We start from the raw sequence: 20,760 nt of genomic DNA on the forward strand, positions 1-20,760 counted from the left end.
AGGAAGACTGTTCCCTACTCTTCTGGCAAGCGTAGGTACAATCCTCCTTCTCGACAGCCTGCGGCCCAGGCTAAGCCCCAGCGCGCTCGCTCTCGTCAGCAGCGTGCGCCTCAGCAAGGCCCCTCGGCTCCCCAGCAAAAGCAAGGGGCGAGCTTTTGACTGGCTCCAGCAGAGCATAGCCGACATCCACGTGTCAGTGCCGGGCGACCTGCCAGTCGGAGGGAGGTTGAAAGCTTTTCACCAAAGGTGGCCTCTCATAACCTCCGATCAGTGGGTTCTTCAACTAGTCCGGCAAGGATACACCCTCAATTTGGCCTCCAAACCTCCAAATTGTCCACCGGGAGCTCAGTCTTACAGCTTCCAGCACAAGCAGGTACTTGCAGAGGAACTCTCCGCCCTTCTAAGCGCCAATGCGGTCGAGCCCGTGCCATCCGGGCAAGAAGGGCTGGGATTCTATTCCAGGTACTTCCTTGTGGAAAAGAAAACAGGGGGGATGCGTCCCATCCTAGACCTAAGGGCCCTGAACAAATATCTGGTCAAAGAAAAGTTCAGGATGCTTTCCCTGGGCACCCTACTTCCCATGATTCAGGAAAACGATTGGCTATGCTCTCTGGACTTGAAGGATGCCTACACACACATCCCGATACTGTCAGCTCACAGACAGTATCTGCGATTTCAGCTGGGCACACGTCACTTCCAGTACTGTGTGCTACCCTTTGGGCTCGCCTCTGCGCCCAGGGTGTTCACAAAGTGCTTGGCTGTAGTAGCAGCAGCACTTCGCAGGCTGGGGGTGCACGTGTTCCCATATCTCGACGATTGGCTGGTGAAGAACACATCCGAGGCAGGAGCCCTGCAGTCCATGCAGATGACTATTCGCCTCCTGGAGCTACTGGGGTTTGTGATAAATTATCCAAAGTCCCATCTACTCCCAGTGCAGAGACTCGAATTCATAGGAGCTCTGCTGGATTCTCGGATGGCTCGCGCCTATCTCCCAGAGGCGAGAGCCAACAACTTGTTGTCTCTCGTCTCGCGGGTGCGAGCGTCCCAGCAGATCACAGCTCGGCAGATGTTGAGATTGCTAGGCCACATGGCCTCCACAGTTCATGTGACTCCCATGGCCCGCCTTCACATGAGGTCTGCTCAATGGACCCTAGCTTCTCAGTGGTTTCAGGCTGCTGGGGATCTAGAAGACGTGATCCACCTGTCCACGAGTTTTCTCGAATCCCTGTATTGGTGGACGATTTGGTCCAATTTGACTCTGGGACGTCCTTTCCAAATTCCTCAGCCACAAAAAGTGCTGACCACGGATGCGTCTCTCCTGGGGTGGGGAGCTCATGTCGATGGGCTTCACACCCAAGGAAGCTGGTCCCTCCAGGAACGCGATCTACAGATCAATCTTCTGGAGTTACGAGCGATCTGGAACGCTCTGAAGGCTTTCAGAGATCGGCTGTCCCACCAAATTATCCAAATTCAGACAGACAACCAGGTTGCCATGTATTACGTCAACAAGCAGGGGGGCACCGGATCTCGCCCCCTGTGTCAGGAAGCCGTCAGCATGTGGCTCTGGGCTCGCCGTCACGGCATGGTGCTCCAAACCACATATCTGGCAGGCATAAACAACAGTCTGGCCGACAGACTGAGCAGGATTATACAACCTCACGAGTGGTCGCTCAACTCCCGAGTGGTGCGCCAGATCTTCCAAGCGTGGGGCACCCCCTTGGTGGATCTCTTCGCATCTCGAGCCAACCACAAAGTCCCTCAGTTCTGTTCCAGGCTTCAGGCCCACGGCAGACTGGCATCGGATGCCTTCCTCCTGGATTGGGGGGAGGGTCTGCTGTATGCTTATCCTCCCATACCTCTGGTGGGGAAGACTTTGTTGAAACTCAAGCAAGACCGAGGCACCATGATTCTGATTGCTCCTTTTTGGCCGCGTCAGATCTGGTTTCCTCTTCTTCTGGAGTTGTCCTCCGAAGAACCGTGGAGATTGGAGTGTTTTCCGACCCTCATCACACAGGACGAAGGGGCGCTTCTGCATCCCAGCCTCCGGTCCCTGGCTCTCACGGCCTGGATGTTGAGAGCGTAGACTTTGCCTCTTTGGGTCTGTCAGAGGGTGTCTCCCGTATCTTGCTTGCTTCCAGGAAAGATTCCACCAAGAGGAGTTACTTCTTTTTGTGGAGGAGGTTTGCCGTCTGGTGTGACAGCAAGGCCCTAGATCCTCGCTCTTGTCCTACACAGACCCTGCTTGAATACCTTCTGCACTTGTCTGAGTCTGGTCTCAAGACCAACTCCGTAAGGGTTCACCTTAGTGCAATCAGTGCATACCATTACCGTGTGGAAGGTAAGCCGATCTCGGGACAGCCTTTAGTTGTTCGCTTCATGAGAGGTTTGCTTTTGTCAAAGCCCCCTGTCAAGCCTCCTACAGTGTCATGGGATCTCAATGTCGTTCTCACCCAGCTGATGAAACCTCCTTTTGAGCCACTGAACTCCTGCCATCTGAAGTACTTGACCTGGAAGGTCATTTTCTTGGTGGCAGTTACTTCAGCTCGTAGAGTCAGTGAGCTTCAGGCCCTGGTAGCCCAGGCCCCTTACACAAAATTTTATCATAACAGAGTAGTCCTCCGCACTCACCCTAAGTTCTTGCCAAAGGTTGTGTCGGAGTTCCATCTGAACCAGTCAATTGTCTTGCCAACATTCTTTCCCCGTCCTCATTCCTGCCCTGCTGAACGTCAGCTGCACACATTGGACTGCAAGAGAGCATTGGCCTTCTATCTGGAGCGGACACAGCCCAACAGACAGTCCGCCCAATTGTTTGTTTCTTTTGATCCCAATAGGAGGGGAGTGGCTGTGGGGAAACGCACCATATCCAATTGGCTAGCAGATTGCATTTCCTTCACTTACGCCAAGGCTGGGCTGGCTCTTGAGGGTCATGTCACGGCTCATAATGTTAGAGCCATGGCAGCGTCGGTAGCCCACTTGAAGTCAGCCTCTATTGAAGAAATTTGCAAAGCTGCGACGTGGTCATCTGTCCACACATTCACATCTCATTACTGCCTGCAGCAGGATACCCGACGCGACAGTCGGTTCGGGCAGTCAGTTCTTCAGAACCTGTTTGGGCTTTAGGATCCAACTCCACCCCCCGAGGGCCCTGTTTGTTCTGTTCCAGGCTGCACTCTCAGTTAGTTGGTAAATTTTTTAGGTCAATCTCAGTTATGTCCTCGCCGTTGCGAGGCCCAATTGACCATGGTTGTTGTTTTGAGTGAGCCTGGGGGCTAGGGATACCCCATCAGTGAGAACAAGCAGCCTGCTTGTCCTCGGAGAAAGCGAATGCTACATACCTGTAGAAGGTATTCTCCGAGGACAGCAGGCTGATTGTTCTCACAAACCCGCCCGCCTCCCCTTTGGAGTTGTGTCTTCCCTTGTCTTTGTCTTGCTACATATGAGACTGGCCGGCTCAAGCCGGTTTCGGGCGGGAAGACAGCCGCGCATGCGCGGTGCGCATAGGCGCGCGAGGGCTAGCAAAGGACTTTGCTAGTGAAGATTCCGATTGGAGGGGCTGCCGTGGACGTCACCCATCAGTGAGAACAATCAGCCTGCTGTCCTCGGAGAATACCTTCTACAGGTATGTAGCATTCGCTTCAATAGAAATCAAACAAAATAAAACATGGAAAAGAAAATAAGATGATACCTTTTTTTTATTGGACATAACTTAATACATTTCTTGATTAGCTTTCGAAGGTTGCCCTTCTTCCTCAGATCGGAAATAAGCAAATGTAGTAACAGGTAGTATATATAACATTTATATATTTATAGTATATATAACATAGTATATACCACATTTGCTTATTTCCGATCTGACGAAGAAGGGCAACCTTCGAAAGCTAATCAAGAAATGTATTAAGTTATGTCCAATAAAAAAGGTATCATCTTATTTTCTTTTCCATGTTTTATTTTGTTTGATTTCTATTGATAACCTTTAAGAGTGGACTAACACGGCTACCACACCTCTCTACTGAAGTGTGTAAGAAACCTGTGATTCAGTACGGTATTTAGATTTTTAGTAGAGGGTGGCATACCAGAAGACATGAAGAAAAGACTTCAGTGTCGTCTGGTCACCTTTTGTTGTATTGGAGTCATTTTTTTTTTTCCTGAACTTAGACTGATGTCACTTTCTAAAAATAAATATGATCTCATCTCTTAAAAAAAAAAAAGTGTGACTATAATGAAGTCAGTTGTCTTCAACAAAATCCCTTCTGAGTCATTCCCAGCTCATGACTGGTCTACGGGTTTTTTTGTCATTGGGTGAGGTAATTTTTTTTTCATTTGTTTTTAAGAAGACAAAATAAATTATCCAAAATACTATTTGGTGGGTGGTACTGGAGAGAGGAGTGAAAGAAAGTTAATATGATAATTAATACATGCCCTCCTTCCTCCCACATCCCCATACTTTAACTTGCCTATTATTTTTACCCCAACATTGTGTCCTGCTGTTGCTGTCTGGCATGCCTGTTTTATAAGAGGACCCACGTGCCTCTCGTTTCAGGTTCTTTAAGCTTTTGCTGGAAACCATTAAGAAGAGAAGTAACAAGCTGGCTTCCTTCAGAGCAGTTAGCGCTCGGAAGGTAACTCGGAAGGATCTGGATGACGACAGCGGAGAACTCCAAGTAGACCTGGTAGGGACATGCAATAAGCTAGCATTATTTAGGTGATGCCAATGCAATTGACAGGGTAGCTACATGGTTACAAGTATAGCACTTCAGAGCGCATTGAGTCTTAAAGTCTGTGTACAGGATGTGTTTGAGGTCTCAGACTACAAATACCTTGTAACCTCCGTCCATATTCTACTTTATGGCTATGGGAAGACTGTAAATTTGTTGAACAATACCATAATTAGATTGAACTCTTGGAGCGGTAGTCCCTTTGTCCCTGCTGAAAAACAGTGAGTTGCACTACTTGAGGTAGTGTAACAGATGCAAGATGTTTTTCTATTACTGTGCTCTGAAACTGCCTCCCAGTGGAAGGTGGTGGTGATGAGGACTCTATCTGAATTCAACAAAGGGTCATGGATTTGATATACTGCCTTTCTGTATTACAACCAAAGCGGTTTACATTTATGATTTGTAGGTACATTCTCTGTCCTTAGTAGGCTCACAACCTAAGCTTTTGTACCTGGGGCAATGGAGGGTTAGGTGACTTGCCCAAAAAAGATGGCTATGGGGAGATATGAAAGAGTTTTATAGAATAATGAGTGGAGTGGAACATGTAGATGTGAATCACTTGTTAACTGTTTCCAAGAATACTAGGACTAGGGGGCACGCAATGAAACTACAAAGTAGTACATTTTAAAACGAATTGGAGAAAATAGTTCTTCGCTCAATATGTAATTAAACTCTGGAATTTGTTGCCAGAGAATGTAGTAAAAGCAGTTATCTTAGCGGAGTTTAAAAAAGGTTTGGATTGCTTCCTAAAGGAAAAGTACATAGACCATTATTAAAATGGACTTGGGGAAAATCCACTGCTTATTTCTAGGATAAGCAGCATAAAATGTATTGTACTGTTTTGGGATCTTGCCAGGTACTTGTGACCTGGATTGGCCACTGTTGGAAACGGGATGCTGGACTTGATGAACCTACTACTACTACTACTACTACTACTACTAACTAGCATTTCTAAAGCGCTACTAGGGTTACGCAGCGCTGTACAATTTAAACATAGAAGGACAGTCCCTGCTCAAAGAGCTTACAATCTAAAAGACAAGAAAACAATCTAAAGACAAGTGAACAATCTAGAGGACGAGTGAACAGTTAGTCTGATAGGGTGGATAGATTGGGGTATTTTATATATCTCGAGTGGTTAGGCGCCGAAGGCAGCATTGAAGAGGTGAGTTTTAAGCAGAGATTTGAAGATGGGTAGGGAGGGGGCATGGCGTATGGGTAAAGGAAGATTGTTCCAGGCATGGGGTGAGGCAAGGCAGAATGGGCGGAGTCTGGAGTTGGCAGTGGTGGAGAAGGGTACTGAGAGAAGGGCTTTTTCCTGTGAGCGGAGGTTACGGGCGGGAACATAGGGGGAGATGAGGGTGGAGAGGTAGTGAGGAGCCGCAGACTGAGTGCATTTGTAGGTAAGGAGGAGGAGCTTGAATTGTATGCGATAACTGATCGGAAGCCAGTGAAGTGATTTGAGGAGAGGGGTGATATGAGTATATCGGTTTTGGCGGAATATAAGACGTGCAGCAGCGTTCTGAACTGAATGAAGGGGGGAAAGATGGCTGAGTGGGAGGCCGGTGAGGAGTAAGTTGCAGTAATCAAGGCGAGAGGTAATGAGAGCGTGGACGAGAGTTCTGGTGGTGTGCTCAGAGAGGAAAGGGCGAATTTTGCTGATGTTGAAGAGGAAGAAGCGACAGGTCTTGGCAGTCTGTTGGATATGCGCAGAGAAGGAGAGGGAGGAGTCGAAAATGACTCCGAGGTTGCGGGCAGATGGGACAGGGAGGATAAGGGTGTTATCAACAGAGATAGAGAGTGGAGGAAGAGGAGAAGTGGGTTTAGGAGGAAAGACGAGGAGCTCGGTCTTGGACATGTTCAGCTTCAGGTGGCGGTTGGACATCCATGCCGCAATGTCGGATAAACAGGCCGATACTTTGGCCTGGGTCTCCACGGTGATGTCAGGTGTGGAGAGGTATAGCTGGGTGTCATCAGCATAAAGATGATACTGAAAACCATGAGACGAGATCAGCGAGCCCAGGGAAGAGGTGTAGATTGAGAAGAGAAGGGGTCCAAGGACAGATCCCTGGGGAACTCCAACAGATAGTGGGATGGGAGTGGAGGAAGATCCATGGGAGTGTACTCTGAAGGTGCGGTGGGAGAGATAAGAGGAGAACCAGGAGAGGACAGGGCCTTGGAACCCAAAAGAGGACAGCATGGCAAGAAGTAAATCATGGTTGACAGTGTCAAACGCGGCGGAAAGATCGAGGAGGATGAGGATGGAGTAGTGACCTCTGGATTTGGCCAGGAGCAGGTCGTTGCAAACTTTAGAGAGTGCTGTTTCTGTCGAGTGCAGAGGGCGAAAGCCGGATTGAAGTGGATCGAGGATGGCATGAGAGGAGAGAAAGTCAAGGCAGCGGCTGTGAACAGCGCGCTCAAGTATTTTGGAAAGGAAGGGTAAAAGAGAGATGGGGCGGTAGTTGGAGGGGCAGGTAGGGTCAAGTGAAGGTTTTTTGAGGAGAGGTGTGACAACGGCGTGCTTGAAGGTGTCAGGGACAGTTGCAGTGGAGAAAGAGAGGTTGAGGATGCGACAGATGGCGGGGCTGACAGTATGGGAGATGGTGTTGAGTAGGTTGGTGGGGATGGGATCAGAGGAACAGGTGGTGCATTTCGAGGAGGAAAGAAGGCGGGAAGTTTCATCCTCGGTGATCTCAGGAAAAGAGGAGAAAGAGACCTGGGTAGGTTGGTTGATGGAGAGGGTTAAAGGGTGAAGAGGAGGTGGTGGCTTGGTCGTGAACTCAAGGTTGATCTTTTGCACTTTGTCGCGGAAATAGTCGGCCAGTGATTGAGGAGAGAGAGAAGGGGGAGTAGGAGCGGGGGGCAGTTTTAGGAGGGAGTTAAGGGTGGTGAAGAGACGACGAGGGTTGGAGCTGAGAGAATTGGTCAATTGGGTGTAATAGTCCTGTTTTGCACGGAATAGGGAGGAGTGGAGGGAGGATAGCATGAATTTGTAGTGGAGGAAGTCTGGAAGGGTACGAGATTTCCTCCAGAGGCGCTCAGCGGATCGGGTGCAGGAGCGAAGGTAACGGATGCAAGGAGTCAGCCAGGGCTGGGGATTGGTGCGCTTTGTGGGACGGGAGATGGATGGCGCAAGGGTGTTCAAAGCAGAGGAGAGAGCGGTATTGTAGGCGGAGACCGCTTTGTCGACAGTTTCGGAGGACATGATGGAGGGGAGGAGATTAGAGATAGTAGATGATAAGGTGGAGGGGTCAATAGCCTGGAGGTTCCTGGAGGTGGTGGTTAAAGTTGGACGGGGTGGAGGGGGGGGGTGAAGAAGTGTGAATGTGATCAGGTGATGGTCGGAGAGAGGAAGAGCTGAGACGTGGAAATTGGAGGGTGAGCTGGAGGAGGAGAGGACGAGGTCAAGACAATGGCCGTCACGATGAGTAGGGGTGGTGGAGCACAGCTGGAGGTTGAAGGAGGATGTTAGGGTGAGGAACTTAGAAGCATGGGGGTCTGTCCCAGTATGGCAATACTTACGTACAAAGAGGCACAGTGGGAATTGAATCCAGTTTCCCTGGTTCTCAGTCCACTACATTAACCATTAGGCTATACTTCCACTCCATGGGATAAGCATGGGATAATCACAGAGGATCTGTAAGGGAAAGGGAGGCATTGTAACTCTGAAGTAGTTGGTATAGGTGGGCAAAGTGGATATGGTCTTTATCTGCTGTTTTTTTCTGTGTTTCTGTGTAACTGTATAAATGCCATTTAAAGGTTTTTCATGTTGTTTTAGATAATTGCAGTGCTTTCTGTGACTAAGCAAGCCTCATGTGCTGAAGGCCAGAGGTAACATGCAGAGCCGTTTGTGATGCTGTGTATAAACTGTCAGATTAAAAATGTATTTATTTGTAAGCTGGCTCCTTTGATAGAAGCCCTGGTCTCATCTGTTCCACACTGTGCCTTGTGGGCTGACTGATAACGTTGCAGCCAGGTTTCCACCTTTGAGCTTTGTTATAAGAAATTGGCATAGACAATGCCGATGATTGGAAACTGGGCCTTATACAGCAGTTGAGTCTGTGCGGACAATGGCAAGAATCCATTTGCTCACTGACCCATACTGCATAAACAGTGATGTTTATCATCAGTGCAAGTCTCCTTTCATCAGGTGCAGAAAACCATTTCTGTTGTCTTTAAAACTTGCTGTGATAAGCCATATGAAATAAGAATGAAAGGATGGAAAGCAGAGTAAACGTTTGCTAAATAAAACCCACATATTTGTTAATAAATAAAATAATGCTTCTTTAACACTTCACTTTAAGATATCTCTAGGAGACAGAGAGCCTGTGATGTTTTAAGACCATAAGGATTGTGCTGGTTTTGTAATTAAGCTGCTGGGGCCCTTCGCTTTCCTCTGTATGAGTACAGCTAGCACACAGATTAGTGGAAATAGTGCCTGTGAGACTGGCAACCATGAGCAGTAATGATTTAAAAGTTCTAGTATGAAAGCATTTCCTTCTCATGAATAAGATAATCTTCTTTGCTACTTCCATTTAATAGTGTAGTTTATTTATTCAGTGCTGTTTTCCATCCCTTGTTCTAGAAGTGTTCTATTTTGGTGTGTGTGTGTGTGTCTGTCCAGCCAGACTAATCTGTCATGACAGGGTGTGATAATGAATTCAGGACTAACTGGGATGGGAGATTCAGTAATCTCAGTGCATTCATATTTAAATCATATTTCCTTAGCATGTTAGTCTGATATAAAACACAGTGAGAATCTGCTGGTGTTCAGGGCCACTCTAAGAGTATTAAGGGTTAGATTGAGGAAATGGCGCTTAAAAATTGGCGCTCAATACTGTTCTATAAAGGGCATTCAAAGATGAATTCCCATTATAGAATAGCACTAAGTACCGATTTCGGGTCCCAAATTTGGACGTCAGGACTTACACCTGCTGAAACCAGGTACACTTCCCAGCACCCAATTTGGATGCATATCCTCAGTATTCTATAACACTGCATGCAAATTTCAGGAATGCCCCGTATCTGCCCATGTACTTTCTATGACCACGCCCCCTTTTGAGTTGCACAGTATGGGATTTGGGTGCGCATTGTTATAGAATAGCGCCTAGTAAGATGTGCATCCACTTATTGGCACTAATTTGTTTTTAGCCAATTTGGTTGGACACACATCTTGAATTGGCGCCCACTTTAGGGCACCATATATAGAATCTGAGGGTAAATGCCTTATGCAAATCTTCAGCTTTGTGCATCCGTTTAATCTTTTTTTTCCATACCCCCTGCCTCCCCCAGGAGTTTTGAAAATTAAACCTGACAGTTATGATTACCCTATGACTCCTCCCATAACCATCCTGTAAAAATTCATTTGTTGCTCTCGCGTAGTTACATGAAATAATTCCTACTCCTGAGGAAATTCTGCATCAGTGCACAGTGCAGTGTTCTGCACAAGAACCTGCAGGCAGTCGCAGCAGCTGTGATTGACATGTGTTCATGGTTTATTTAGTTGGTTATGGATATATAGTAGTCCACCTATTTATTATATTATGCAAAGTAAAAAAAAAAAAAAAAGTACACAATAATAATAGAAACAAACATTTAAAAAAATAGAAATTAAAAAAACAAAAAACAACTGGCATAAAAGAAAGAGGAGAGCAGCTGCATATCAGGCCACATCCTCCTTTGTTGGCGGAGTCTGACAACCAAATTTGAAGCATGAAGACTGTTTCAAGTCAGGGCCAGGGTAGTGGAAGAAGGACATGGTCCACTGTGCAAACACTCTTCCACTTCCTTATGCCAGTCATTACCAGGGGAGGGGGAGGAAGAGGGCAAGTTATGGAGTGTATGCCGCAGGAGTTGGGGGGGAGGAGAGGAGCTAGTAGTTGTGTGTGTCAGGGATAAGGGTTTCAGAATAAGAGAAAGATGGTGTGGAGGGTTCTGAGGGGCATTGGAGAAGGGTTTGATAAAGAGAACTATAGAAATTTGTTCCGAGGGCGAAGAGTTGAGAGAGAGCTATGGGGGATGTGTGTGTTGGGGGAGAGGTTAGCAGTGAGTGAGTCGGAGAGAGCTGAGGGTATTAGTGAGGGATAGAGAGAGAAAGCTGAGAGTCGCTCACCCTGGAGAGAGAGGGCAGAGAGCCTGCTGGTAAGTCAAAAGAGATCAAGCCTAGGGAGAGGTGGAAAATGAGACTGCTAGGGGGGTTGACTGAGGCTGAGCAGTGAATAATTTGGAGGTATCAAGCCTGCGATAGGGAGGAGCCAGGCCTTCATGATGGGGAATTCTATACAAATAAAGGATGCAGCATTTTAGAATTCTGTGTGCAGAATTTTCAAAATCTGTGCACAGAATTCCCTGAGGAATAAATTTTCAAAAACAGTTCCCTTGGTTAAATTAGCTCACCCTCCTTTCAGGTAAAAGAACTGACTCATGCTTCTTTGAATTTTGTGGTGCCGTTCAGTCCTATTGTTTAGTTTTTGACTGCAGTTACTCCCCAGACATCCCCCTGCGCCAAAAAAGAAATTTTATTTCCATATCATCATGCTGATCAATCCATAGACTGGTGGGTTGTGTCCATCTACCAGCAGGTGGAGATAGAGAGCAATCCTTTTGCCTCCCTATATGTGGTCATGTGCTGCCGGAAACTCCTCAGTATGTTCTCTATCTCAGCAGGTGGTGGTCACACACAGCAGCAGCTCTGGCTAGGTCTCCAAGCCTAATTTTTAGGTTTTGTTGAGTACCTGGGGTTGAGGGCTCTTCTTGAGCAAGTGCAAACCTGGTGGCGCCAGGTCCCTCCTTTTCTCCCCCCTCCCGCTGGCTCCGTTAAAAAAAAAAATTTTGGACGTCCTTAAGGGCGTTTATTTCAACGTTTATTTAAACGTTTATTGCAGCTACTCACTGGGACACCAGTTCGTTACAGCTCGGAGCGAGAAGCAGGTAATTTTTACCTTTTTGTAGCGGGCAGTGGGTTCCCCGATCGATCTCCACGTGGCCTATGGCATCGGAGGGCGAGGGCGCGAAGAATCGCTCCCCGGACCGCGTGTGCGCTTCTAGCGGGGATGCTGGGGTCTTAAAGTCTGATTCGCCCTTGTTGGGTGTCAGTTTGGAGGCCGGTCAGTGTCCCGGTTCTTCCTCCGGTGTGGCGGTTTTTCCCGCCATAAACGCCCATCCCCCGCTGCTCGCCTCCGCCATCTTGGCCGGCCACTCTGCTCGGACGGCTTCTTCTTGGGCCGCCCTTGAGCTGGGAGACGTTAATGCCATAGCCGCCCTTGATTTGGGCGACGGCAAAAAAGCGGCTAAAGTTAAGCGCCGTTCTTCCCGCACGGCTCCTTCGTGGAGTGTTGCGCCGGATGCCATCTTGGATGCACAGCATGTTTCTCTCCCGCTCTTGCGAGCGCCGGTTGAGAGTGCGTCTAGGGCTGTGGCCCAGGCTGCTAAAGTGCACAGTCTGGGGGGTTTCTCCCCCGAGTTTATTTTGCTGCTGCATCAGGCCTTCCTTATGCAACACGCTGCCCCTGCTCCCTTGGCCGATAAAGGGGTTGAGGCCCCCGGAAGTAAACGCCCTCGGGTGGATTCCCAGGCCTTAGAGGACTCTGTCTCCTCTGATGTAGATGAGGGCAGCGTATCTGAGTTCTCCCAACGGTCCTTTGGGGATTCCTTGGAGGAGACGGATTCCCGCTCGGATGGAGCGGATGACCCCTCTGCAGCGCGGATCTTTCGCTCAGAGGATTTGCCCAACCTGTTAGTGCAGGCCATGAGCATTTTGAAGATTTCCTCTCCGGAGGACGTCTCTCCCTCAGCCCCTGTTGGCTCTGCCATTATGCTGGGGTCGAAGCGCCCGCCTAGAACCTTCCACGTGCATGATGCCATGCGCATCTTAATTTCGGCTCAATGGGATGTCCCGGAAGTGAGCCTCAAAGTGGCTAGGGCTATGTCCCGCCTCTATCCTCTGCCTGAAAGTGAACGGGAGGCCTTTCTTTGGCCTACCGTGGATTCTTTAATCACTGCAGTGACTAAGAAAACGGCGTTGCCAGTGGAAGGTGGCACGGCCCTAAAGGATGCCCAAGACAGAAGATTGGAGGCGGCCTTAAGGTCATCCTTCGAGGCGGCTGCCTTAAGTTTGCAGGCCTCAGTTTGCGGCTCCTATGTGGCCAGGGCGTGCCTGACGATGGTGCAGCGGGCTTCCCCCTCGGATCCTTCCTTGAGGGCTGATTGGCCGGCCCTGGAATCGGGCTTGGCTTATTTGGCAGACTTACTGTATGATGTCTTGAGAGCCTCAGCTAAAGGTATGGCTCAGACAGTCTCTGCGCGGCGGTGGCTTTGGCTGAAGCATTGGTCTGCTGACCACGCCTCTAAGTCCCGCCTGGCTAAGTTGCCTTTTAAAGGCAAGCTGCTCTTTGGGGTCGAGATGGACAAAATTGTGACTGATCGCGGCACGTCTAAGGGCAAGAGGTTACCAGAGGTCAGGGCTCGGGCCAGTGCTCGCCCCGGTAACTCCAGAGGACGATTTCAGGAAGCCCGTCATTATCGCCCGGGCAAGTCGGGCTCCTCTGCCCCCTCTTCCTTCAAGGGGAACTTCTCCCCCAAGCAGCATTCCTTTCGCAGAGACCACCGTCCCAGAGGTGCGCCCTCCGGTCCTCCCCCAGGGTCTCGTACCCAATGACGGGGTCCTGGTCCATGGCCCAGTGCAGATTGGAGGACGCCTGTCCTCGTTTCTGGGCGAGTGGACCAGGGTAACTTCAGACGCTTGGGTGCTGGAAGTCATCAGAGACGGCTACAAGCTAGAGTTCTGCCGACCCTTAAGAGACGGGTTTGTACTCTCTCCCTGCAAGTCTCCGGTCAAAGCTGTGGCAGTGCAGCAGACTTTGGACAATCTGATCCGCCTGGGTGCGGTCGTTCCGGTGCCAGAAAATCAGCTTGGCAAGGGACCTTACTCCATTTACTTTGTGGTACCAAAGAAAGGAGGTTCTGTACGGCCTATCCTTGACCTCAAAGGGGTCAATCGGGCCTTGAAAGTTTGGCACTTCCGAATGGAGACTCTCCGCTCTGTTCTAGCAGCAGTGAAGGCAGGGGAGTTCCTGGCATCCTTGGACATCAAGGAAGCGTATTTGCATATTCCCATCTGGCCTCCTCATCAACGCTTTCTGCGTTTTGCAGTCCTGGGCCGACACTTCCAGTTCAGAGCCCTCCCGTTCGGGTTGGCTACTGCTCCACGGACATTCTCCAAAGTAATGGTGGTCATCCTTATCTGGACGACTGGTTGATCCGAGCCCCCTCTTATGCAGAGTGCGGCAAAGCTGTGGACCGGGTGGTTGCTCTTTTGAGCTCCCTGGGGTGGATCATCAACTGGGAGAAAAGCCAGCTGCGCCCGACTCAGTCCCTGGAGTATCTGGGAGTTCGATTCGACACCCAAATGGGCAGAGTGTTCCTGCCGGACAATCGGATTGTCAAACTTCAGGCTCAGGTGGACCAGTTCCTAGTAGCCTCTCCTCTTCGGGCTTGGGACTATGTGCAGCTGTTGGGCTCTATGACGGCCACGATGGAAGTAGTGCCCTGGGCTAAGGCTCATATGAGACCACTACAACACTCTCTGCTGCAGCGCTGGACTCCGGTGTCGGAGGATTATGCTGTGCGCCTTCCCTTGGACCCAGCAGTGCGCAAGGAGCTGAGCTGGTGGCTGAAGACAGACAAGTTGTCGGCAGGGATGCCTCTTGTGACCCCTAAGTGGATTGTCGTCACGACGGACGCCTCTTTGACGGGCTGGGGAGCCCACTGTTTGGGAAGGACAGCGCAGGGGCTCTGGTCTCCTGCAGAGGCAAAGTGGTCTATCAACCTCCTGGAACTCAGAGCCATTCGGTTGGCGCTATTGCAGTTCCTCCCGATACTGGCGTTGAAGCCAGTACGGGTCCTGTCGGACAATGCCACGGCTGTGGCCTATGTCAACCGCCAGGGAGGTACCAAGAGCGCCCCTCTAGCCAAGGAGGCCATGAATCTATGCCAGTGGGCGGAAGCGAGCCTGGAGCAGCTGTCAGCGGCCCACATTGCCGGAGTCATGAATGTCAAGGCGGACTTTCTCAGTCGCCATACCTTGGATCCCGGAGAGTGGCAGTTATCGGCTCAGGCGTTCTTGGACATCACGAAGCGCTGGAGCCAGCCGAGCCTAGATCTGATGGCGTCATCGGCCAATTGCCAAGTGCCGCACTTTTTCAGCAGAGGACGGGACCCTCGATCCCTGGGAGTAGATGCTCTTCTCCAACAGTGGCCGACACAGGAGCTTCTCTCTGTGTTCCCGCCCTGGCCCATGTTGGGCAGGGTGCTAGACCGGGTGGCAAAGCATCCGGGCCGGATAATCCTGGTGGGTCCGGACTGGCCCAGACGTCCCTGGTATGCGGACTTGTTCAGGCTCTCAGTGGACGACCCTCTGCAACTGCCAGTGGAGCAGGGCCTGTTGCATCAGGGTCCCGTGGTGATGGAGGATCCCTCCCCCTTTGGTCTTACGGCCTGGCTATTGAGCGGCAGCTTCTGAGGAAGAAGGGCTTCTCAGACAAGGTCATCGCCACTATGCTGAGAGCGAGGAAGCGCTCTACTTCTACTGCTTACGCCAGGGTTTGGCGTACCTTTGCAGCGTGGTGTGAAGCAGGCTCACTTTCTCCCTTCACTGCTCCAATCTCTTCAGTGTTGGCGTTCCTGCAAGAAGGTCTGGAGAGAGGCCTGTCGCTCAGTTCCCTTAAAGTCCAGGTAGCGGCTCTGGCTTGCTTCAGGGGCTGCCTGAAGGGTGCTTCCCTGGCTTCGCAGCCAGATGTGGTGCGTTTTCTCAAGGGAGTTAATCACCTGCGCCCTCCTCTGCACTCAGTGGTGCCTGCGTGGAATCTCAACCTGGTGCTAAGAGCCTTGCAGAAGCCGCCTTTTGAACCCTTGTCGAGGGCATCTCTGAAAGACCTGACATTGAAAGCAGTCTTTTTGGTGGCTATCACTTCAGCCAGAAGAGTTTCCGAGCTCCAGGCACTCTCATGTCGAGAGCCTTTTCTGCAGTTCACTGAGGCAGGAGTGACTATTCGCACAGTGCCTTCCTTCCTGCCCAAGATTGTTTCTCGCTTCCATGTGAATCAGCAGCTCTGTCTCCCTTCCTTTCGTAGGGAGGACTACCCAGAGGAAAACTGTGCTCTCAAATATCTGGATGTGAGACGAGTCATCATCAGATACTTGGAAGTGACCAATGGTTTCCGGAAGTCGGATCATCTGTTTGTCCTGTTTGCAGGTCCTCGTAAGGGTCTGCAGGCTGCTAAGCCTACAGTGGCAAGATGGGTCAAGGAAGCCATTGCAGCGGCTTATGTGGCCGCGGGGAAGGTGCCGCCTATCCAGCTGAAGTCTCACTCCACTAGAGCTCAGGCGGCCTTGATGGCAGAGGCCGGGTCCGTCTCCTTGGAAGAGATATGCAAGGCGGCAACTTGGGCATCGGCCCATACCTTCTCCAGGCATTACCGCTTGACTGTGGCTGCTCGGGCGGAGGCCCGGTTTGGAGCTTCAGTGTTGCGGTCAGGGATTTCAATGTCCCGCCCTGGGTGAGTACTGCTTCGGTACATCCCACCAGTCTATGGATTGATCAGCATGATGATATGGAAGGTAAAATTATGTATCATACCTGATAATTTTCTTTCCATTAATCATAGCTGATCAATCCATAGCCCCTCCCAGATATCTGTACTGTTTATATTCTGGTTGCATTTCAGGTTCAAGTTTAGTCTTCAGTTCCTGTTCAGGAGGACTTCGTGTTCAAGTTTTTTCACTTGGATTCTTCAAGAGTTGAGACGAGTTTGTGTTACAGTGAGCTGCTGCATTCCTCTCCCCTCCATTTTACGGGGCTGGATTGAGACATAAATTCTGCCGGCGCTCCCTCCCGCTTCGTGCGGCTGTAGGGCAGCTTTGTACCCCTCCCGCTTCGGTGGTGTTAGGGTCAGTCAGCTCCTCCCGCGGGTGCAGGATAAGCCAGATCCCCCCGCATCGGCGGGGTGGTGTCCCTCCCCTGCTCCGCGGGGATGAGCTGGACGGATTCCCCTCCCCCACTTGTGTGGGGATGAGCTGGGTTAATTCCCCTCCCCCGTTTCGGCGGTGGTGAGCTGGGCAGAGTGTCCCTTTGTGGGTGTAATTCTCTAAGTGCTGAGTCCTGCGGATGGAGCTTTGATATCGACATACTGAGGAGTTTCTGGCAGCACATGACCACATATAGGGAGGCAAAAGGATTGCTCTCTATCTCCACCTGCTGGTAGATGGACACAACCCACCAGTCTATGGATTGATCAGCTATGATTAATGGAAAGAAAATTATCAGGTATGATACATAATTTTACCTTTTTTAGCATGTGGGTAGCACATGCATATGTCAAAATTACTGCGGTAAGACTTTTTTTTTTTTTTTGCTGCAGTAAGCACGTGTTAGTGCTTACCGCAGCTTTGTAAAAGGGCCCCTATTAGTGACATAGACAAGGAGCAGCTGTGGAATCTAAAGGGGCTTCAGTCCACCAGGCTACTCCACTATAAACAGTCATGCTATCATCAAGGCTTTATTAAGGGCAGTTTCTGCACCACAAGTGTGTTGTAAGGGTTTTGTAGAAGAGCCAGACAGGTAATGGCACTTTGCCAGTTGTAGGGTTTAGTCCCTCATTTTATGTCTATTTAATCAATGGTTCTCTATAGGACCTTTGCCCCATCCTGTAAATACTTGAGTCAGCTTTGAATTATTTTAATTATTTGTAGCATTCCACTACTTGCCGATACACAGATAATTGATGGTCTATGTTAAAGTAATTGTACAGTTGTTAGATGAAAATCCGAACAGTCAGTGGAAGCAATATCTCTTATGTGAGGCAGAATTGGTATGTTTGTTTATATTTATTAAGTAAAGGAGTGTGGTAGCCGTGTTAGTCCACTCTTAAGGTTATCAATAGAAATCAAACAAAATAAAACATGGAAAAGAAAATAAGATGATACCTTTTTTATTGGACATAACTTAATACATTTCTTGATTAGCTTTCGAAGGTTGCCCTTCTTCGTCAGATCGGAAATAAGCAAATGTCAGCTAGCACATTTGCTTTATATTTATTAAAATTTCCTATACTGCCCTATCTGAATAGGCAGGTCAGGGTGGTTTACAAAACTAACAACAAAGCAAAAATGAGGTAAATTTAATTGTGCATGAAAACAAAATTTATTTTGGCTCCACATTGTGTATGTGTATATATATGTATAGAGAGAGATGATTTAAGTGGGCAGAAGACGATTTTGCCCATTTATTCACTCTCAAAGAGCTGGCCACTAATATTCAGCACTGAATATTGGCACTAACTGGCCATTACAAATGTGAGCAGGAGCTGAGTCATGGAGGAGCTGAGAATTCTGCAAGTACTGTTTTCTGATTAAACTGCAGAAAAGGCTGACCTGTCTGTGGACGCATAGCTATGTCGGTGCCAGCACTGAGCATTGTCCTGCACCTGCAGAACTTCCAGGTACTGACCTGAAGATCGGAGCTGTTCTCCTCTCTTCCCTCCCCCCTGATCCCATCTCCCAACCCCCCCATAAAAAGAAAAGGGCCCTCTCCCAACATGACACAACTCCTGAAATTTCATGGGAAAAGACCCCTTCTACACCCCCCCCCCCCCACCAGAGAAGCCCCTCCATGAACACCCTGCCGCTGGTGGCTCCAGATGCAAAGTGGCCGCCACAACCCTTAGCAGGACCTGCGTGAAATCCAGCATCTAGCGCATGCTCGCATAGCCCTGGATATTCAATGCTGGTGCCCAGATATGGCTCAGCATTGAATATCCAAGTCTAAATTAGCCGCCGACGGTCAGCACTTTATAATTAAAAAAAAAAAAAAAGGGTTAGCCTCCACTGGTTGAATATTGGGGGGGGGGGGTATGTGTATATATGTTGTCACCCTCTTGTGGTAGTACACTGAGATCATACTGTGATGGGCAGGGATCCACGTAGAGCTAGACTGGACTCTTATGAGGTGGAACACGAAGTCAAAAAGGGAAACCACTCTGCATAGCAATGCTGTAATCAAGTTCCTTTATTCTACGTCTGTGCCTCCTATACAGCCAGCTTAAAATCCAGAGGTCTGGGAGAGAACACCTCTTGAGCAACCAACAGAAACTTTTTATCTTTCTTCATAACAGTTTATAAGTAATAAAGACTTGGCCAGCTCTTGGGGCTTTTAGATACAGTCCCATGTGCCCTCGAAATAATCCCATCAGGAAAAGCTGTAAACCTATGTCACCATCCTATCTGGAGTACAGTCTTCATTTCACTCCAAGTTTTCCAATCCTTATTAAATGGCAGGTATCAACCATAGGCTTTAGTTCAGAATGCAGCACAAGTCTCACACAGAAAACAAACAGCACAGTTCCTCTGCAGCTCCTTGAGATCTCTTGTACACAGATGAAATTAATACCTCCAGCTGCAGTGTCCTTAGTTCTTAGCCAGGGCAGCAAACAAAACTCTACAATTCTTACTCTGGTTTAGCTTCAGACCTCAGCTTACAGGCAACTTAAACATAATAAACAACCTCTTCATTATCTAGGCTGGCACTAAGCCCTTACATATCTAGGCCTTCTTCCTTGGGTGCTAACTAAGGCACAGGACAGCTCCTGACTTCTGGCTAGGCTTGGCAAAATTCTTCTCAGATGGCTTTACCAAACTCTGTGTTTAGACTATATTTTGCTCCTGGCTTTGCAAATTGCTTCGGGGACCTCCAGCCCTGGGCATTGATAGCCTGTGTCGTGTTTCTGATTCAGCATCTACTTCAGGGACCTCCAGCTCTGGGATGGGTAGCCCATATATTTTGGCTGGCCAGCATTGAAGGCTTTCCTTTCTCTCCTCTTCTCATCTCCTTGCCAAACTGCTTCTGCCATATATTCCCTTGTAGCCCTCAGGAAGGTTCTGGGCCACACTCCTTTTCCCAGTTCTGGGTCAGTTAGAGCTGACAATCCTCCCTATTGGTGGAAATGATAGAACTATATTTCCCATAATTCATAGGGCTGCCTTACTGCACTGCATTGAATCTGCCTATTCCTTTAGACTTTCCTTCCCCCCCCCCCCCCCCACCCCTTAACAGATTTTCCTTGGGGCTTTATCTGGGATCTGGCTGATCCTTCAGGTATGCCTGTTTGTGGCTTATGTAAGCATTTCACCTGACTCTTAGATTTCAAGAGTTCAAGGGATCCTGAGGGAAATAATCTGCCTCTATCATGCTTTCTCCTCATGGATTCAGGTTTAACTCAGCTCTGAAGTCCCTTCCTCTTCGGATATTCCTGACCAGCTTTCTCCTTCCACTCAGGATTCCAGGCCTATCTTGAGATTCCTTTATGTTCTCTCAACTATGTGAGAGCAACCCTTGTGACTATTTGCCCGGTCAGAAACAGCCGCTGACCAGTTAAATAGCATTTTTGTGGTAACCACGAATATTCAGTGGGAGATGACTTATCTCCCACTGAATATGGGCAGTTAGTACCTACTGCTAAACTGGCTGTATCACGTGACTTATCCAGTTTCGCATGCATATTCAGCGCCAGACTGGATAAGATTAGCAAACCACATAAATAGCAGTCCTATCTTTAATTACTAGAACTTAACCGGTTAGCTGCTGAGTATCTGCTTAACCGGATAAGTGTTTAGTGGCCAATAAAACGCCGGATATTCAGTGCCGGTTGCTGGAAACAGCCCAACATTGAATATCTGGGTTTAATGCCAGCAGCGGGCAGTCAAAGCGCTGCCTGGAACCGGCTGAATATCAGGGCCATAGTGAGTAAATCATAAGGGTTACTCTTGCTCAGTTGAGGGAACCTAGAGGGGGGGGGGGGAAATATATATATATATGTATATATATTATGTACTAGTAAAAAAGGTCCGTTTCTGACACAAATGAAACAGGCGCTAGCAAGGTTTTCCTCGGAGTGTGTATGTTTGAGAGAGAGAGTGTGTGTGTGAGAGTGACTGTGTGAGAGAGAGAAAGTGAATGTGCGAGTGTGTGTGTGACAAAGAGAGAGTGAGACTGGGT

The 20,760-nt window shown here is 49.0% G+C and overlaps 1 protein-coding gene across 1 annotated transcript in view; it reads left to right on the top strand.

Annotated features, from left to right (window-relative positions):
- Positions 1–20,760, top strand: part of POLR1A (RNA polymerase I subunit A) — a 267,806-nt gene that overhangs the window by 166,316 nt on the left and 80,730 nt on the right. Inside the window, exon 28 of the mRNA XM_030191063.1 lies at positions 4,541–4,670. Coding sequence (XP_030046923.1) covers positions 4,541–4,670 — 130 coding nt within the window. The remainder of the gene's footprint in view (positions 1–4,540; positions 4,671–20,760) is intronic.

The sequence above is a fragment of the Microcaecilia unicolor genome, chromosome 2 (genome assembly GCF_901765095.1).
Source record: "Microcaecilia unicolor chromosome 2, aMicUni1.1, whole genome shotgun sequence".
NCBI classification, from domain to species: domain Eukaryota; kingdom Metazoa; phylum Chordata; class Amphibia; order Gymnophiona; family Siphonopidae; genus Microcaecilia; species Microcaecilia unicolor.